The sequence below is a fragment of the Dermacentor variabilis genome, chromosome 2 (genome assembly GCF_050947875.1).
Source record: "Dermacentor variabilis isolate Ectoservices chromosome 2, ASM5094787v1, whole genome shotgun sequence".
NCBI lineage: Eukaryota > Metazoa > Arthropoda > Arachnida > Ixodida > Ixodidae > Dermacentor > Dermacentor variabilis.
In genome coordinates, this window is record NC_134569.1 from 248,937,812 (window position 1) to 248,958,390 (window position 20,579).

Consider the following 20,579-nt stretch of genomic DNA (forward strand, 5'->3'; position numbering starts at 1 on the left):
GTGCCGAGTCACAGACAAACTTGTGGAAGTGATCGCCCGAGAATACCGCTCAAAGAAAGCTCGGTCTCCTCCTCAGACAATGATGATAAGCGAAGAGAACTCGTTTCCGAATTGATTCCTTGAATACCGTCACCGACTGTTTTTCCGCACTCAAAAAATTCAGACATGCTCGATTATTCGGTCTGCTTTGCCACACTGCCATTCTCCCAATAGACCATAATGTATAACAACTGCCGAAAGTTCGGAACTCTTGCAACCTCTCGTCCGATTTTTCGGACACTCCTCGAGCCAACTCCATTGAGAGCACCATGCATCGACTCTGACCGGTGCATGGTTCGACTTGCTGAGCGCCATTTTTCTTTTGAACGCTCCAGAGCCTCCTTGATGCCCCACGAAGTGGCGCTACTGGAAATCCCCGCTCATCATCATCGTTTCTGCCTGGTTCACTGGAGTGGCTCTACAGCAGTTTCGGTTTCAGCTTAGTAAGCCATGTCAAGACAATCCAGCAGCTGATTTGTTTCTTCGAGCACATATTCGCACACGACGCTGCGAGTAGGCCCCCACGTTTTTAGTTTGTGCGACTGGTGTAGGCATAGTGGTGTTTGCTTTGTGTGCTGTGTCGAGGTTCCGGTGATCCAACGCGGCATATGGAAACATCGTGCCAAGTGTCTAATGGCGCCAACAGTGCCCGCGCAGACTGCGCTGGGGAATGCCGGCAAGCGGGTGCCGGGTGGCCTAAGATTTGTCGCCTTCCGATGTGCTCCCTACTGATGTGGAAAATGTTCTGCTAAGACCTGCACAGTGGTTGCATTGCGATTCCGGACACCATCTCATTTGACAGTTTCACAGGTGCTGACACTGCTGTACTGACATGCGCAGAACTCGACGATGGCGAGATCATTCGTCAGTTTTCTGTTGCACCGCTGGACGATAGCTCAGAGTCGGAAGATGACGCACCATGTGCAACGCTGCCGTCGCATGTGGAGTGTGTACAAGCAGTGACTGTGCTTTCAGCCACCTATAGTGACCGTACGACCCTCTCCGAGATTCAGGCTTATCTGATTGCACGTAAACAGAACAGCATGCAACGGCGCATTCACGATTGCTTTTTTTTTTTTTTCGGACACCTGTTTATTCGGACATTTCCGCAGTCCCCGTGAGGTCCGAATAAACGGTCAGCGACTGTAAACGTACGATTTCTCTTTTCATTCATCTCGCAACATATTTGTGGTTTTATTTTTAAAATGTTGTTGGCTGTAAGGTTGACCCTCACGTTACAATTGCGGTCGCGTAACATTTGATTAAATACGATAATAAGGCTCAGCCTAGCGAGACGATGCAGGGAGGCCACTCACCGCACGAGGGCTGGGCTCGGGTCCCGTCTCCGAGCAGGGGCTCAGAGTGCTGGGTGTGGTGATGCCACCTGCTGCCGAACACAGGCTCAGGTCCGAAAGGCGCTCGTGCCGCTGCTCCCAGGGAACTGCCCGCAGTGGTGGTAGCAAAGGGTCCTCCGGCGCCTGCAGTCAACCAGTCAGTCCAACAATAATTCTGTGGGTCACAGCTGCCATAAAGATGCTAGGATTTCACGCAGCCTAGGCATGCAGTTGGGGCACAACAAGCACAGCCTCAACTTGGCTGTACCATTACAGCTTGCCTCAACCACAAACATTCATGCCACACAGATAAAATCAACTCCAAGTGCTTCAAGCTATCACTTTGACAGCCCTGTATTTCGATTAGCCCAAGCCTAGGCTGACACACCGCATACAACGGAATCTATAAATAAGTTCCCTATTGGTGAAAATGACTAATGGTTTACTGATGCATAAGGAACTTTTATTTCTAAATTCAGCTTGATGTGGCTTGCTGTCTTAGGTTAGTGCTTCCCTTTTTCAATATGTTAATTATCTTTTTGTTTAGCCATTATGCATCGGCAGTTATGGTTGTAATCCCGTGTGTGTGTGTGTGCACATATGTATGTAGTTGAAGAAACGAAGGGGCCCACTTAAGAAAATTGCACGTTTAATGGCTTAACGTTTTGGCCATGGCACGGCCTTTGTCAGTTTTATTCTGACAAAGGCCGTGCCACGGCCGACACGATCAACCATTAAACATGCCTTTTTTGTAAGTGTGCCCCTTCGTTTCTTCAACTACCTATGCACCAGACCTACAGAACTTTTCCTTGATGTGAAAGTTCTGCGGAAACCCGCAAGGTGGAGAGAAATAATTAATGAAGGGAAAATCGGACATCTACCCGTTCGCAGCAATTGCTACAAAGGAAACCCATAAGGGTGCCTCGAAAGAAAGGCCTCAAGGTTGAAGGATAATTTATCCCGGACCATGACGAATTTTCCTTCAACTGTGAGGCCTTTTTTTCGAAGAACCCACATGGGTTTCCTTTATAGCAACTGCTACGAATGGGTGATTGTCTGTATGGGTGGTGTATATATATATATATATACATATACACTTAAGTTGAACCCAGGATTCAAATATAGTGCTTAGCCGCAGCTGAATGAAACTGACAGCATATGGTGTGCCATCATGTGACACACCTTAGAGTATTCTTTATATTCCGCCTAATTAGTAAATAACTAAGATTAATTATGCAAAATTTCTATATTCCCTTCATGGACAAGTGTGTTTCGTTGCGTTGTAGAGGCGGTTCAGAAATGACCAATCCACTTGTGGCAATGTACATGCCGTGACGATTTTTTTTCTGCATTTAAAGGAAGTCCGCGAAATATGAAATACAGTCGCCGACCGATTTTCCGGACTCCAAAAATTCGGACATGCCCGATTATTCGGTCAGCTTCGCGGCACCGCCATTCCCCCCATAGACTATAATGTATAACAACTGCCGAAAGTTCGGACACGTTGCAACCTCTCGTCTGATTTTTCGGACACTCCTTGAGCCAACTCGATCGAGAGCATCATGCACCGACTATGACCGGCGCATAGTTCGACTAGCTGAACGCCATTTTTGTTTTGGACAGAGCCTCCTTGCTGCCCCACGAAGTGGCGCTACTGGAAATCCCTGCTCATCACCATCGTTTCTGCCTGGTTCAAAAGAGTGGCTCTACAGCAGTTCCGGTTTCAGCTTAGTAAGCCATGTCAAGACAATCCAGCAGCTGATTTGTTTCTTCGCGCATGACGCTGCGAGCGGGCTACGTTTTTCGTTTGTGCGACCGGTGTCGGAACGGTGGTGTTTGCTTTGTGTGCTGTGTCGAGGTTTCGGTGATCCAACGCGGCGTACGGAAACATCGCGTCAAGTGTCTAATGGCGCCGACAGTGCCGGCGCAGACTTCGCTGGGGAATGCCGGCAAGCGGGTGCCGGGAGGCCTAAGATTTGTCGCCTTCCGATGTGCTCCCTACTGACGCGGAAAATGTTCTGCCGAGACCTGCGCAGTGGTTGCATTGCGATTCCGGACACCGTCTCATTTGACAGTTTTACAGGTGCTGACACTGCAGTACTGACATGCGCAGAACTCGACGACGGCGAGATCATTCGTCAGGTTTCTGCTGCACCGCCGGACGATGACTCCGAGTCGGAAGATGACGCACAATGTGCTACGCTGCCGTCGCATGCGGAGCGTGCACAAACAGTGACTGTGCTTTCAGCCACCTATAGTGACCGTTCGAACCTCTCCGAGAGTCAGGCTTATCTGACTGCGCGTAAACGGAGCAGCGTGCAACGGCGCATTCACGATTTCTTCAAGCCTACTGCCGAGCCCGAATAAGCGCGTGGAAATACAGGATTTCATTTTTTTTTTCTTAATCTGCTTTTTCGGACACCTGTTTATTCGGACATTTCCGCAGTCCCCGTGAGGTCCGAATAAACGGTCGGCGACTGTAAAACCACGTGTCTAGGCTCGTGCACAATCAAACACACCCTGAACAGGTTTTGTTTAACTATGAGAACTTGTTATTGCATGTACAATTATATGTTACGTAAAAAAGTATCAGCGGGCCGCTAAAGTTGGAGGACAGACGACGAAGTTCGCGCTCGCTTTTAAACAGTTTGTCGTCTGTTCCTGTTCTTCTTCGCTTAGGCATGCATTGTAGGTCAGTAAAGATGTAATATGCATGAATGGAAACATTTTATGAAGGTTTTACTTTGAGAACGCGTTATTTGTGTAGCCATATCCACGTTTTAGATGAAGCCCCGTACAACACCAGCCAACACGAGCCTTGCAGACGCATATACTGTCATTCCCATGACGGCACGGTGCCCCCTTAAGAAACTCCCATAGACGGTGGCACCAGATTTCCCTCTAAGTGTTATAGTGAGAAACTCTATGTTCTACACTATTCGCGTCGCGCACACATGCAATCAGATTACACATGTTCAGTCACAGCCAGTGGATGGAACCATCGATAACATCCCAGAAACTTCCGATAGATGCAGGCACGTCCTGCACTGTGCGATAACATTTGCCAGGCGGCGAGACGTGTCGCCCGATAAAGACAAACAAGCACATGTGTCAACATTAGGAATCTTACATAATTAATCTTAGTTAACTAAGTAATTAAGCAGAATATAAATATACTCTAAGGAGTGCAACATGACACAAAACCATTGTTTTAAAATCCTTCGTTCAAGTTATGTGAAGCACCCTGTATATGTATCCGTGTGCATCTTTTTGCAATGAAGTTCAGTTGGAAGTCGGCGCTTGTCTTCATAGTTCATTTTTCTTCTGTCTGTTGGCCGTGCTTGCACACTGTTATGTAATTGTGGATTATTTATGTCATAAACAGGTAAATTAGTAACTTTCCTAGACACATGCCTGATAACTTGTACCCCACCTTTACCATACAACTTTTAGAATTCTCAGTGCAATTTATACACTAAAAAATTTGATGCTGCTTCACCCGCCAAGGTTTATTAGTTGCTACAATTTGTGCTGCCGTCTAAAATCTGGATCCCCGGAAACATGATGCTGCTGCTGCCATATTTAAACTCTATGTAACCGAACCTAACAGACTTGCATGTAAGTGGAGGGAGACTTCAAGGCTAAGAATTCTATGAAAACACCTTGCCTTATCTCCACATAAATATGGTACTCTTCTCCCAATGCTTTTGACGATTACCAAGATTTTAAGTATGGCGCTATCGACCAGGCCCTATTTTATGCAGTGTGCGATGTGTCACCATATTTCAATGTGAAAGAGGGAAGCTGATATGCCTGTCTCGCTGCAGCTGTACTAAATTAATCAGCAGAGTTGCTTCGGTGTTTCAGGCAAAGGCGCATATAGCAAAGGAACAAAAGCCACACACCCTACACAGGGTTTGTACAGAACATCTGACACAAAACTGAAGGACAATTCAAGGATTTCCAGGCTGGTTAAAGCCAAATTTCAAGGAGGTTGAAACAAACTTCACTCATACTCATGAACTAAAAAATATTAAAATTCTTTTCTCCTTATCTGAAATTGTTTACAGCAAAGCCGCCACTTAATTGCATACGAGCTTCAAGCTCTTCAGGTGGCTTTTCATAGTCGTCTTTCCCACTGTAATGGTATCAATTGCCTTGTGGCACATCACATACTTCACTCAATGAGGGTGTTGTGCGGGACACGAGCATGACTGGAAATCAGCAGAAAGAAGCGAGTAATGCGTCCCCAAAGAACAAGCAACAACCGACTTTATTTTTGTGTTCATCCAGCCTCTACGGCTCGGTTGCGCACTCTCGCACCACTTCCCTTTCCCGCACACTCCGCGATATGATTTTAGAGTCAAAAAGGGGAAAGGGTGTCTGGCTGCTGCTGTGCAACTATGAGGCTGTCACAAGGGTTAGTAATGTCCGACTTTCACCCAAAGTACTCGTCACATTAAGGGGCTGAAACTTACTGTCCTCCAGGCATTTCGAATAAAAAAACAACAACAACAGGGGATACAGGTTGGTCACTTGATCGGGCTTCTTCTAGCATGGCCAGCAATGGCGATTTAAACAAGTCTATCGTCAGTGGCCATGGGCATTCCAGGCTGCAATCGTTTAGCAAAAATTTCAAAACAGAATATACAGGATTGTTTCCCGATAAAGAGTGTCCTTGCAATAGCACCAATGCTGAGTTTGTCACTTTGAATGTTCAGAAGTCACTCCTAACACTAGTTTTCAAGGAAATTAAGGAGTGCATTTATTTTCGAAGAGCTTTAAGGGCCTGTGAATCTCTATTTCCTAATTCAAAGGATTTCAAATAGGTTTACAAGCCCCGCATAAAGCACAGCTGCAGATCACATACCTCAAAAGACCAACGGCTTTCAGTGACATCTGAGGTGCTACAGTAACCAGAATCAATGGTGGTCGGTCGCTTGCCACCTGCAGGCTCCTTGACATGGCCATTGTTAGCTGGGCGTTGATCCACCCTGCAAACAACCACCGTTTGACAGTGTCAACACTTGACAGCTGTTGCAAGGCACAGAACTTTTCTGTTCTCCAGCGACGAGTTTGGTGAAGGGAGTTTTGCATAAATGCATGCTATTTCTTTTGTGAAGTGACCACATAGGTGCTCCGTGATGGCACTCAGCACGGACACTGACACAGTATGTATGTTTCTATGGGGAAATAGCCCACTTACTACAATGCCCCCCAAACCACATTGTTGGTTATAACAATGAAGTCCGACGACTGGGTGTCTGTGCTAAAAGGTAATGAAATGCAAAGTCTTTGAAAGCAAAAAAGAAAAAGTGAAATGCAAGCCACTGCATGATCGCCTGCCACCTCAACTGCTGCTGTGCACTTCTCTTCATTGCCAGCCTCGCACGCATTTCTCCAGTCCTTCCACACCTTTGAATACGAATGGGCTACGCCTATAGCTCTACACCATGCCACACTCCGAAACACGAATGGACTGTGCCAACTGCACTGTCAACACTAACGGCACTGCTCCCAGATTGCTTGCTGGGCCCTCATTCTGCTAATGGATTAAGTCGCTTGTGCTTGTCTTTGTTAGTTGTGTGGAAGTTGTTCCTGGCCAAGTGGTTTCTCAGCTTCATTTGACTCGTCACCGAAACGGAAGACGGCTGAACCACCCACTGATCATCGGCAACGCACGATGTTGACAGTGAAAAAAAAGCAGACTGCTATAGGTTTGGAAACGAAGACCTTCTAACCGATGAGGCAATTGTCACCGATTGTCGCCAACATGCTTGCATTGAATAGCAACAGGGACGGCCACAACAGCAGTGCTGATGAAGTAAGGCTGGTAAGTCTGGTTGCCTCAACATTGTCCTTGCGGGAGGCCCTGAAGATTATTCAGTCCCTCAGGGGCTTGTTTTCACAAGGGACCTTCCGCTGCACTACGTGGAGCACTTGAATGCCTTGGAGAAGGACGTCGGCAAGCTTCACGTAGAGCAAACAAGGCTGACTGACATACAGTTTCGTCGTGCAAGCCAGTGGCAAGTATGTGGCGAGATGCTTGTGGCGATCTCGTCCCAGCGTTTCTTCTGGATTTCTCAATCTGAGATGCTGCTGCGGCAACCTTGCCGCACTTTTTAAAAGGCGCCTTTTAGGGCCACCAAAGCAATGCCTCGGTGGAGCATATATTTTACTTGCCGCCCGTGACCTCTCTTTACAGTTCTTATAGCAGTGCCATTCTTGACCGCCAACAACCGCGGCTTGTTAACAACACACGAATGGAGCATGCAGGAAGCAGAGTTAAATAGTTAAACTAGTCAACACAATCAGAAGCCAGATGGAGGACAGTAGTGGGGAGGGGCCTCCCCACCATTATAGTTTTCTTGGAACAGCTCTGCCGTCCTCCATTCCTTTTTTCATGCAACCAGTTTATACAGTTAAACCTTGATATAACGAACTTCAATATAATGAAATTCTCAATATAACGAATTATTTAACTTTTCATAACCTCTTGTCCATAGAACACCACATATTTAGAACCTTGATATAACAAAGTGTGTTTGAATGCCATTTGAATATAACGAAATTTTGCTTCCCCCGCAAAGGAATGTCGAGACAATAAATGGAAACTTCCACAAACACACATGGTCAAATGATTGAATTACAAGGGGCTGCTTGCAGACGCACCTCTCAAATTCCAGCATGACAAGAGCGACCACTGAAGTGAAGCTGCATCATAGTATCACATTATGTATGAAGTCCAAGTGCAATAAGATCCTGTCTCGCCTCGTGCACTTTGTGCTTTAGATGCGAGTGAAAATGTGAGAGGTTGGATCAAGGAAGATGGTGGCTTCACGATTGCCACCTTCCCGTACAAGCGAAGGCAAAGAGGGGAAGGGGAGCGAGGTCGCAGTAATGCTATCAAGCGCGCGTGAGGAAGTGGGGGGCAGAGTGGGGGGTAAGTTGGCATGTGTCTTGGCCGTGGCTGTGCATGGCTGTAAGCATGGCTGAGCACATACGCAGCCGCACACCCTGCTTTAGAACTGTGTATCTAAAGAGTGGGCATGCCGAGACAGCGTGGCACAATGTAAGTTGTCTTACTGCACGTTTAATATTGGAAGTTGCAAATCTCAATTTTCAGTGACTTGTTAGAGTGAGAGGTATACGAAGCATTCGCTCCCCTCTGCCGGCACTTTACCTGATAGCGTCGTCCCAGTGCAGGCAACGTTATCTGTCGCGGGGGTGCAGTGCATGTGAAAGCGTGTTTGGCTTCGCTTAATTTGTACTGCCAAAAAAATATCATCGATGTACGTGGCATGAAACGGTGTCATTCATCCTCGATTTCCAAATTTATCAAAATAAACTGTCTTCTCATTCAAACTTGCTTTTTTCGATTGCCCGATAATTCGGAAAATTCTGGGCCCCTTTCTCTTTAAGAAAAATTGATTGGTGACGGTGCTTATCTGCATAAAAGGTCAACTTTCAATAGAACAAAATTTCTATATAACAAAGCAAATTGCTGATTTTACCGAATTCATTAAAGTGAGGTTTAACTGAAACAATTATCGGTTATAACAACAGAATTTTCGTGGCACTTGAATATTGTTTTAAGTGGGTTTGACTGTATAACCAAACTTGAGAATGTCATCGAAACCCTCATTTATGATATGCAACACTGTCTGCTTTATAATTACAGAAGCCTGAGATGTCGTGGTTTAAGTAGTCTTCTTATGATGCAACACCCACTTGTATAGAAAACATTAATTTTTTAAAAACATACTGAAGTGGTCCTAAATAACCTACGAGAAGGTTAAAAGGGTTCATGATGGCCAAATGTTAAGATGCTGCTTTGCTTTGTAATACTTAGTAAAATCAATTCACTGGGAGGCCCCAGAGAATCCCAGGGTGCACTGCTCACGGTGTGCGGCTTCCCCCTCGGCGAGGCAGGCTCCCATCGGCATCCATGAGGTGTCCTCGCCTTCGGTCCTCCTTGACAGCTTCCAGCTCCAGGTACTTGAAGACATGCACCTGACCTCGCCTGCAAAGCTGCGCACCACAACCGATCATCGTAACATGGCCCAAATCTAAGCACCACTGAAAAACACCCCTTTTCATTTTTTTGCCAAGTCAACCCTCATGAGCCATGCATTATTGGGCTGAATAATTGCAGAATAGTACAGTAAAACCTCATTAATTGGGATTTCAAGGGACCAAAAAAAATTCTTAACCAAATGTCCCATTATTGAGGGTATCAAGAAAACAATAAGCAAACGCTTGTTACGTTAACATGCTTTTATTTATTAAATGAATCAGCAAATCTTGCTTCTATTTTTGCACAAGAGCAGTGCAGAGGCTGGAATTCTCATCATCTCGTGCCTAATCAGCGCTCACAGCAGCGAAGGCCATATTCCTTCACAACACAGCCACAGTGTGCATCATCATCTGAGACACGCTTTTCACTATGAATGCACATCCTAATTATTTTTCGCCAGTGCTGCCAGGTCCTCACCCATAACGATGTAGACGATGCTTTTCATCCTCGACAGCTTTACACCGAGTAAAAACAAAAGTACTGTTTGCCACAACCACTGCGGACGAAACCACAGCCGTTGTCAACGCGATCATGGATGGTGACCTTGTGCTTCTGAAGGCGTGCGACCGACGCACACTCCGACTCAAAACGGAACTACCATTTGCTCCAACTGTGGACGAAACAGCAGTTGCTATCGACGTGGTCATAGATGGCAACTATGCAGTTATGAAGGCCTGTGACCAACGTGGTGTTATGCATGGTGGAAAACTCAAGAATAAAGGCTTGAAAGCCACAAATAGGCATGAAACATTCTAGCATTGCCGTGATTCACGTACGATTTCTACTGATGACTGTGGCGATGCAAGCTCCATCGCTTCGTCTCAGTGGATGCCGTTTCTGCTCATTTGCGGAGCTTCGTGCTTGCGGAGCACCAAGTGTTGTCTGAATTTATTGATGAACAGCCAAATACGTCCAAATTAACAAGTGTTTCATTGCATTAAGTGATGCATACACCTGCTGGGACCAAAGGATGAGACCAAATTATTCAATTTTCCAAATTAATGAGGTTTTACTATAGTTACATAATATTTGGCTGCAAGTGAGTTCTGCCCTCTTGTGCATGTTGTGAGTACACTCAAGTCTAAGCATCCCCTGATGTTCTCCCTGCATCACTCACATATCCTGGCATCCGGCTTCCCCGCATAGCACAAAAGTGGCGGATGAAGTTCGGCATTGTAGTTAGGCAGTTGTACAAGAGATAGAGTGAGTTCGCCAGAGTGGATACTTGGGCACAAAGAGAACTAGCTCCTTCATCTTCAACTGCGGGTTCAACTTCAACTGCCACTAGCCCTTTTGTCTATTAAATAAATGGAAAACCTTAGGGCTCTAACATGTTGTCCAAGTGTTGCTGAGCACAAGAACACAAAATTTACTGAAATCAATTCATGGAAACTTTATCAAACCTTTCATAAGGCAAAGGGACTTGACGAAAAAAAAAAAAGAAACACCCAGACAGTCACTTTCACATTCTTGAATGCTCTCACAAGTTCACACAAGACCTGGGCAGTAGTCTTGCGTTCTGTCAGGCTTGTGCTTCTTGGTCATTCTCTTCTTCATCTTTACAGTCTCTTGTTGACCTTTCTTAGACCTGTAAAGCTTTTGTTTATCCTTTTCAAGGCTCCTTCGAATGAGGGAGCTGCCAGGACTATAGCCAAGCTGCACTGCAACAGCCTTGCTGGTTTGTGTCATTCCCTGATTGTAGCGTGACACTGCTTCAGCAACACCCCTTTCCACAGCCAGCAATGAGTCGTGTCCGTTTTTGGAGCTTTGGGTCCAGATCACAGAGTGCAGGCACTCAATGGCATTTTGTGTCATGCCATCACTGCAGCGCTGTAAGAGGGCCTGGTCACCTAGCATTACAAAGACTGGCTCTAGAGCATTGCGAATAAACCTTGGCAGAGGGTTTTTAGGCGGTGGTGGCTCCTCTTGGTTGGCAAGGACACGGTTGAAGAAGCACCAGGAGTCATCACCTTCAGGACAATGACTGTGATCAGGCAATTCGTCCGTTGAAGTCATGTGCAACAGTGTAGCCTGCACTGCCTTCTGCATTGCAGGAACGTCATGTCTGTGGCTCCTCAGAGCATACCCACAATAGTTTGTTATCTTTTTTATTTTATCCTGGGTAAGTCTCCCCTTTCCTCCAAGAGACTCTCTTTGGGCTTTTTTCTTCTCCACCAAGGTGCGAAGGGCTGTCCCCATTCGCTTATGGACATGGTTCAGACAGTCTTTTTTTTTTCAATGTCCAAGTATCCGTAGATGCTGTCTTCAGTCAGTGCATGAAAAGTGCGGCTATCGCCATCAGACAAAATCGTTGTGTAGCGCAGCCCATTCTTCTGCAGGAACCGCCTGAACAGGATCAGCGCTGCTTGCGTCTCCATCCGTCCGCCATTGCAGTCAATGTTTTTTGACACTTGTGGGTCATAGCCCAGTCACCGTAGCCATCATCATAGGGGTCAGGTGCTCCTTGGCAGCCATGGCAATACCGAGAAAGGACAACATGGTCCAGCACCAGGCCTGTGTAAAGTTCAATAATGCACCCCACAGCTATGTTAGAATTGTGGCCACGGGTTTTCCATGTGCCATCAAAAATGACGTCCACGTGTCCTGCAGGCCTCAAACCTACCTTTCTACCTGAAACTTGCAGGGTTGAGGAAGTCCTTGTAGACGGTTCTGACTACTTCCATGCTTGCTGCCCCTGTGGCTGCAGCTACTGTCTGGCAAGCTCACACCATGTGTTCTCTGAAGGTCTTGTGGTGAAGGCCCCGGGGGGAGACATTCAGGCTGGCACAAAAGTCCGCGAGGGCTGTCACTCCTTTCCCTATACTTTGTATTCCTTTCATTGCCCTGAGGTTGACCTCAAAGGGCGTGATGTTTGATGCTCCGGTGACTCATGGGGACGAAAAGTGCTGCTCCGCGAAATCGCAACTTGACCACGTGAGCAGTAGCCTCACCGCTAGGCCGTACTGTTTCTCACTGCACTTTTTGAGCTTGATAGTAGCCATCCCACACTTGCTGCACATTGTGGACGCGAAAAGCGTTTGCAAAACTTTCATGTGCACAATGATGTACTCCGTGCCGCGATCGTCGTCATCACTCACCGCGCCGATGCCTTAAAACCTCGAACTTCCGCGAAGTCGCACACTTTTTTGTCAAGGAAGACTTCATGTTGTCTGCACGTTTTTCATGCTCCGCACACTCAGCCTCTGTGTAAAAATGACGCGTCGATGGGATGTGCAGGCGAGCTTGGTCCAACTACGCCCACCGGCGATGCTGAAGTTCACGGTCTCGAGGAGCTTGAAGCAGCCGCGTCGAACCGCAGTGCCGTGGCTTGAGGCAACACCGAAGTTCTTGAGGAGCTTGGAACAGCGGTGTTGATCCATGGTACGATAGTTTGCGGTAACACCAAACTTGATGATCTGGGTGAGTGCGGTGCAGCAGCCCCGGGGGACCGCAGCCCCGGCAGACCGGCCGCTGCGGCTTGCGACAACACCGTAGCGGCCGTTCCCGGTGATCCCGGCGCAGCGGCGTTGGTAGGTGGTACCGAAGCTGCCGTAGTTGTTTTCGATGATGAAGTTATTATGCTCCAAGCACGTCTCTTCTTGCGGACCACTTTCCGCGTGCTTGATTTCAAACGCGAGTCCCGCCCCATCAGAACAACGGCACAAAAACACGGACGCATCTACGCATGGCAGCCTGGCTAATAAATGTAGTAACGAAAGTGCGAGGTAAAAGGGAGCGAATTAACGATGAAAACATTTACACAAACGATGCGAAAAGAGACTGTGGAGCGCGAAACACTGCACAACAAAGCGAAGCCTCGGGCACACACAGACGACTGTAGATGATGCGAAGGCACCACGCCGTCAGCACGTGGCCGCGCCGGCTCGAGAAGGAGAGGAGGCGCGCGCTTCGCCCAATCAGTGTCGCTCTTTCCGAATTTCACCCTTCGAAAACGTCACGGTCACCGTCGCGCACAGAATGCCTTCGTCGTGTTGAAAAGCACCAAAATGAAGTACGGGGAACCAGCTTTCAAACGAGACCAAGACGGCGGCAATCGCCATGCGTCGTCCGGAGCTTCGGCGGCTTGAAATTAGGGCAAATTTTCGAGCTGGACCTTCAATTCCGGCCCACCGTCTTACAAATGCCATTTCCTTTAAAGGGACACTAAAGGTTACCAGAAAGTCAAGTTAAAGTGGTAGAGAAATGTTCTAAAACGTCTAAGGCGTCAATCTAATCGCGAACAGAGCTTTAGTAACCGAGAAATTGAGGTAAATGCATGACACGATTTGAGACCCCCCAGCGACATTCCGGTACTAGCCCGATGACGAAAGCACTCCTCATAATTTGTGTTACTAATACTCAACTACTCGTATTAAAAATATAATTTCATTCGATTATAAGACGAAAGAAAATGCTACTTGTCTACGTCTATTCGATTCTAAGAAAAAATAACATTTTGACGTTACCCTTCAGTAGTATGGGTGGTCGAAAGGTTCCGTTTTCGCTCGACTCTGCGCCGCACACGCTTTGGAGTTTCAGTAGTTTTGTTATCACGTCGTGCTGTGCGGGTTCTGCTGGCTTGCGAAACTTTCATTTCGAACAAGCAGTGAGAATGCCACGTCCTTGTGATGTCGTGGGAAGCCCTCGTTGCTTTCCCGCTCCGGAGAGCCGGTGTCGAGGCCGCCGTCGTAGTAGTAGTACGCAACGACGCCGGCAGCGCGAGCCCTCAGCAGCAGGTCGCGCTTGTCAGTGCTCAAATCGCTGAAGTTGAGCCCAGCATCGCGAGCCAATCTGTCGTTGTCAGGGTCTATTGTGACAAGCGTCGAAGTTTGCGTCATAGAATAAAGTACCAGCTTATGGTCGCGCGTTTCTCCTTCCGCTGGTCACCATACTCCCGCTTTCGCTCTGCTGTCGGCTCTGTCTTGGCTCTGTTTCTGGCCGCACGTTTGCGTTTTGCACAGAAAAGCCGTAGCGCCGTCTGCAGACACCGTTCTACTCACCGATGGCGCAACGTCACTATGAGACCATGATGTCAGTAATCGTCGATCGGAGGGCGGGCGATTTGAACTGCGCTAGAGGTACGCGGACGCTTCAGAACGCATTTTCTCTTAAAATAAGTCTCTCCTTCGCACGAAACAAGCGTTTCGAGGTTTCTGGGATGGTATTTCAACAGTCCACGTTGACTTAATAGTAACCTTTAGTGTCCCTTTAAATACTTCGAGAAGGAATTGAGCAATAATACTTTGTGGGGTAATACTTTGGACAATGAAGACTTCAAAATCACGATTTTTGAAAATTGGCATTTTTTGCATTTTTTTTTGCAATTTCAAGACCTGCGTCGCCCCTTAAGGGCCCCGTGTCGCAGAAAATCCAGTGTCGGTGGCGGACGTTGCTTTGGCAAAAAGAATTTCGAACAAAATTCCAAACCATAAATACCCAACCACTCTTCTACCACCCAAGTTGCTCATACCTTGTCTTTCATTCTTTACAATGTTATTCCTTGGCATTTTGAGAAAACAGCAGCACACAAATGTAATGAAAAAAAAAAACAGATAATGCATATCCTTTATGTTAGCTCTTCAAAGACTGAAATATTAAAAGTGCGAAACAATAACAGATCAACCCACGTAAGAGGTCGCGTTTCTACCTGAAAGCTTGCCTTTGCACATAGCGTTTCCTGCCAGAATTTCCCAGTAAATATTACAGTTACATAAACTGCAGTTGCCGAGAAGCATGAAAAGCAGTAAGGGGTCTTTGAATGCTATCCCATTCCACTCTTAAAGGTGAAGCTTAAACGTCCTTAAAATTTTCTTTGGTTGTTTGTTTTTCAATATTCATTCACTCTCGGTGCCGACAACTAGTAGCCAGATTTAGTTGCTATAGCCAATAATGTGACATGGGAACATTATAATAAGGGGTTTATTTTACCATAGAACACACACAAATGTGTCGCAGCTGATCACTGCTAAATCCGAGTGTTGTTAAAACCAGTAATGCTATAGGTGGGTTTGACTGCTCTTAAAAATTATGGGCTTTTACATGCCAAAACCACTTTCTGATTAAGAGGCACACCGTAGTGGAGGACTCTGGAAATTTCGACCACCTGGGGTTCTTTAACGTGCACCTAAATCTAAGTAGATGGGTGTTCTCGCATTTCGTGCCCTTCGATGTGGCCGCCACGGTTTGACTGCCCTTCTTTGAATCGAATTAAAATATTTGCATGTTTGTCCCCTTGAACTTTTTTATGCAACTCGGTTATAACAATTAATAGTTATAAGAATGGAAATGTTTCGGCATTCAAAAATTATTATAAGTGGTCCAACTGTATTCCAATCCATGTATTTTGCTAGCTGGCTCACTCTATCGAAGGTGCATGCCCTTTTTTCGTTTGTAGTGCACATAGTGTGTCCTGTATTTCTAGAACTTTCAAGACCCCACAATGTACATACCTATGCCTTGCCAGCAATCACAGATGATAGCATGACGTGCATTTTTAAGAACCAGCTGCAGAAATGCATTGGGTATAGCTCTGTGCTTAGATTGAATGACGAGTTAGTAAGTTTAGAGTGTTTTTTCTTCCTTACCATGTGACTGAAAGATAAAAGACCGAAATGACCAGAATATGCGTTAGCCTTGGAAATGCATATTATGTTCATTTAAGAACTATTCAAAGAGAGGTACCTAATATACTCACATACTGCTCACACCTGCGACATTGGAAACGAAAAATGTGTTTTTCCCCCTCGAATAATCACTGAACTCTCGACAATTGTTGCAGCCACAGTCGTCAGCTTGTTCCAATGTCAGTACTGACACCCACTCGAAATAGGTCAGGCAGAGAAATTTTATTCATTCATTTAGTGACGCTAGGCTCGGCTAGCGTCTGCAAAAAAAAAAAAGGCCTTTGCAGTACCTGCTTGTGTAGAACACGTGGTTTATTAAATGGTAAGCACTGATGAGAAAAGATAATTCGTTGAGCTTCTAGTCGTTAGCGTGAGAACTCTGATTTGCAGCCACTTCATTTTTCTATTTAGCACCTACACCATTCCAACATAAAGATTTATTCACACACTTACTGTGCCTCCCAAATTCACATCAATTTTCCTACAAAAAAGTGCGATCATTATGCCAGTAAATACGGTATTGAAAGATCTTAAACTATATTCATAAGTGGTTTGCTTCCCTGCAGCTGGGTCACGTAAGTGTCACACGCTGAACTTCGAGACTGATAAGCAAGGCCTGAAGTGCTACTCAAAGTGGGAGACTACTAAAGAAGTGTCCGACGATTACGGTACTTCCTAATGTGAAAATCTGAGCGCAGCTCGATATGTGTTTTCGTTTATCAATATATTGAGGCAAAAAATTTGAGACCGAAATCAACGGATCGAACTGCAGTGAGCCAGTGCTGTCAGCACCTTTGCAAAGGGAGGGGCAGCATGGGAACGCTGGCATGATGAGCAGCATCGGAGCCAGAAGGGCAAGACGACGACAACGAATGAGCATACAGTGACACTAGCACGTCTGCATGGTTACGCCTAGGGACGGCGACACTCAACTCAGGAACGGGCGCCGAAGAGCTGCGCTCTAATACTATGGCACCATCTCGTAGTCTTGTGCGCCACTCTGCTTTCCTCCTCACCCTTTTGCCATACTTTCCTCCTCTGCTTTCCGCTTTATGCTTTCACTGTAACCTTCTCCTCCACTTTCATCCTCATGCTCTCTTAGCTATCGTCGCCTTTCATCCCCCATTGCACTCCGCATTCGCTCTTGCGTCTTTTGCTGTGCTCATTCGCTTGGTTACGAGGGATGGATGTCGAGGCGCGCTGATGCTCAACGCAGGAACGGGTGCCTAAGAGTTGAGCTCAAAAAAGAAAAGCCTTACATCAACCCAAAGCTGCTAAAGCTACAGTTTAAGGAACCAATATTCAATCCTCAATGAATATGTTGAAATGTACCCTGATGGTGTTCCTTATATACTAAAGAAGGAAGAAGGAGAAAGTCGAGTGAACTCTGCACAAAACTTCCTAAAAAATTTGTTAACCGACTGTCACTGCTTTTAAATATTCTCAGTAGCAAGGAATTAGACTGATCAAGAAGTTGTGATAACAGTGATGGAAAGCCATATGCTCCACAAGGATTATTTCTGGATGTGATTTGAAAATGCCTATGCTAATCTAAAAACTTTCTGCATCAAAATATTTTCCTTGTTAACTACTGCATTTGTGCAGTTTATCTACAATTTACTTTCTGCAAAGATTACTTACTAGCTGCAAAAGCAAATGAACCAAATACTGCTGCATGTTTCTTTATGCTGCACAACAAAGTCCCTTAAGCAGGGTTCGTACAGGCTTTGAAGGCACAAATTCAAGGGTTTTTAAGGACTTTCAAGGCCCCCAAAAGTTTTTTTCAAGGACTCATTTCAAAACTCAATTTAGTACCCTTTATAGTAAAACAACTTTTTTAAAACACACTGCAACAAATTTATTGAACACTAAGAAAAAGACGCACTTACAGACCAGACTAGTTTAATAGTAAACTAAGACAGGTCGTAACAAGCATTAATGAAAGCTCCTGAAGCTTTGTAATTATTTTTTGCTTGATGTTTAGAATTTCTTCCGTCTTGCTTTTTGCCGTTTTCCTAAGGCAATTTGACTTCACAATGTGCACGACGTCGCCTGTCTCTTCTGCTTTCTCAGCCAAGTTGTCTGCTGAAGCTGTCAGATCAGCAACGGTTGCTTCAAGTCTTGCTTTCTTTCGCTTTAAGGTATCAATTTCTTCCTCAACAAGGCGCCTCTTTGACTCTGTTGCTTCTTCAAGTTGCTCCTTCTTCGGCGCCTCCAGATATGCAGATAATGATGCCTTTTTTTCAGCTGAAACGGAGGTCCTCAACTCCTTTGTTATAGGAATGTTAAGGATGCCACCTGCCTTATCAACAGCGTCACATATAACGCATTGTGAGACATATGACAGACTTATCAGGTTTTCCACACAGACCTGCCGGTTGACACTAAATCCTCTTTCCACAGTTGCCTGGCCATGGCTGAGCACAAGCAAAAGTTGACTACTGTCCAGAGCTCAGCGTAGGATGAATTGAACTTTAGGAGTTCTAAGAAAAAAATGTCTAGCCTGTCAGAGCTCTTTTCAAACAATCGGAGCTTGTGCTTCTCCATCTGAAGCATTTCAGCGTACTCAGAGAGAACAGAGTCCCGTTGGTGATCACTCAACCGTTTTGCAGCGATGAGGGCACTCAAAACATTCTTGAGTCCTGCTAGACACTGGTCTGGCTTGGTGCACATTTGACGGGGATCCAGTGAGGAAAGGCCTCTAACCAAAGGGAATCTTAAAGGACTCTTCTCAAGAACCTTTTTACACACAGTAACAAGCTTGCATTCCATTTTAAATGCAAGTGCATCTTTTGCACAGACCTTGGAATTCTTCAAAATTTGTTCAGCTGCATAACCAATGTCCACTTTCTCAAGTGGTGTGCGACTGTTCACGTCTTCAATGCTGATTTTCAACAGGCCTGTAGTCCCAACTGATGCAGAGAGAACTGAACACTTCACAAACTTTGTGAGAAGCTTCCTGACAATTGTTTTGAGGTCCCTTGCCAGAAAAAACACAAGTGGTTGGTCTGCCTGATAGTCCGTCAGGAAAGGTTTCAGAATTAGTGCAATCCCAAGGGCAAAGTTAAGTTTTGCTGGGACTAGTGGGTCACTGGAGAAACTGAGCAAGTTTTGAAAGGAGGCACGTTTCGGCTGGTTCACTTCTTTCTTTCTTGCAGACTCAATGTAAATTCTCACACCAGGCCACAGTGAAAGGGCTCGTTCAATTACCGGAACGTTTTCGACCCAGCGATGGGCGACGGACTTAAGGGGAAATGTAGCCTGACGAGTCACCGCTACGAAGTCCTCTCGCCTCGCCGGGGAATCTTCAAACAATGCACTTAGACAACAGAATGTCCACTCCCCACTTGCTGGCAGTTACACCCACCCTGTAGGCATTGTGCACAACGTGCAAACCGCAAAGCCTGCATCTAGGCATTGTACTTCATAGTGTTTTTGCAAGTGTTCCTGAAAGCTTCTGAAAAATTTCAAGTTGACATTTGGTCCGTCCATGGACACTTGTAGGATCTTAACAAGTGGTAATGGCTCCAGTGCCTTCAACAATTTATCCTCGATGTCATCTGCCGTCGCGTGGCCCATAAAAAACAGATGTGAAGTACCTTTTTGTTATTTTTTGAGATGCATCCCAGTACCTGACGTGTATATCCATCTGCTTCTAATGGAGGTAATCATTTGCGGATTCATCAAACAGAACGATGTAATAGTCGCACTTATCTATCACCCGATGAATGGATGACAGAAAGAATGGTCCAAGGCCATGACACGCCAGGTATGCGTAATTTTTCTCTCTCCATGTGAAGACCTTCGCCATTTCGCTATCGGGAAACATTCTCTTGAACAGATCGCTTGTGTGGGCAAATGAGCTGTACAAGTAATGACACGTGACAACTTTCAAAGCCCACAATATTTCCGCTTCTGTCACTAAGTCGTGAGCCTTGCTTGCGGCATTCAAATTCGAGGACTGCATTTCGACCACACGAACGGATTCGCCACACTCGCGTGATGTCACGTAGTTCAACATGGAGCTACCTGCTGTGTTCTTCATGATCGCACTGTGTTTCGAACTCCTCTTGTGGCTCCTCAGCGCAGACTCTCCCATCGACAAGATGTCAAACACTTTTCCGCACGGTCGGCATCTAGCACGATGCGAATTCGTGGTGTCCGGCGCAATCCAGTCCTTGTACTCGTCATGGCTAAGCCACAATCGCTGAAAATTGCACTTCCCGGGCATTGCACGCACACACAATTAGGTCCACGTCCAGCGCGTGCCACGATACGTGCTCTGAATAAGCCAACGGGAGGCGATTAACAAGCAGTATGAGGACGGCAACTATAAAAAGTGTGCGACCGCAGTGAACAAAAAAAAGAAAGACAACAACATGAAGGACGAACGCCCGAACCAGACTGGATTTTCTTAACTTGGATCGGGAGGCAACGCTCGCTTTCAATGTGGCCAGTTGATCAACGGGCAATCGCTCAATGGCGCCAATGACTATCATGACGGAA

At 46.1% G+C, this 20,579-nt stretch overlaps 1 protein-coding gene and 1 pseudogene across 4 annotated transcripts in view; both read right to left on the reverse strand.

Annotated features, from left to right (window-relative positions):
* The window catches only part of Lrch (Leucine-rich-repeats and calponin homology domain protein), a 246,742-nt gene that overhangs the window by 169,825 nt on the left and 56,338 nt on the right, over nucleotides 1-20,579 (reverse strand). For all 4 annotated transcript variants that reach the window (XM_075682826.1, XM_075682824.1, XM_075682823.1 and 1 more), the window contains exons 5-7: nucleotides 9,277-9,404; nucleotides 6,244-6,367; nucleotides 1,356-1,517 (exon numbers count right to left, since the gene is read on the reverse strand). In XM_075682826.1, coding sequence (XP_075538941.1) covers nucleotides 1,356-1,517; nucleotides 6,244-6,367; nucleotides 9,277-9,404 — 414 coding nt within the window. The remainder of the gene's footprint in view (nucleotides 1-1,355; nucleotides 1,518-6,243; nucleotides 6,368-9,276; nucleotides 9,405-20,579) is intronic.
* LOC142573228 (uncharacterized) lies at nucleotides 17,814-19,722 on the reverse strand (annotated as a pseudogene).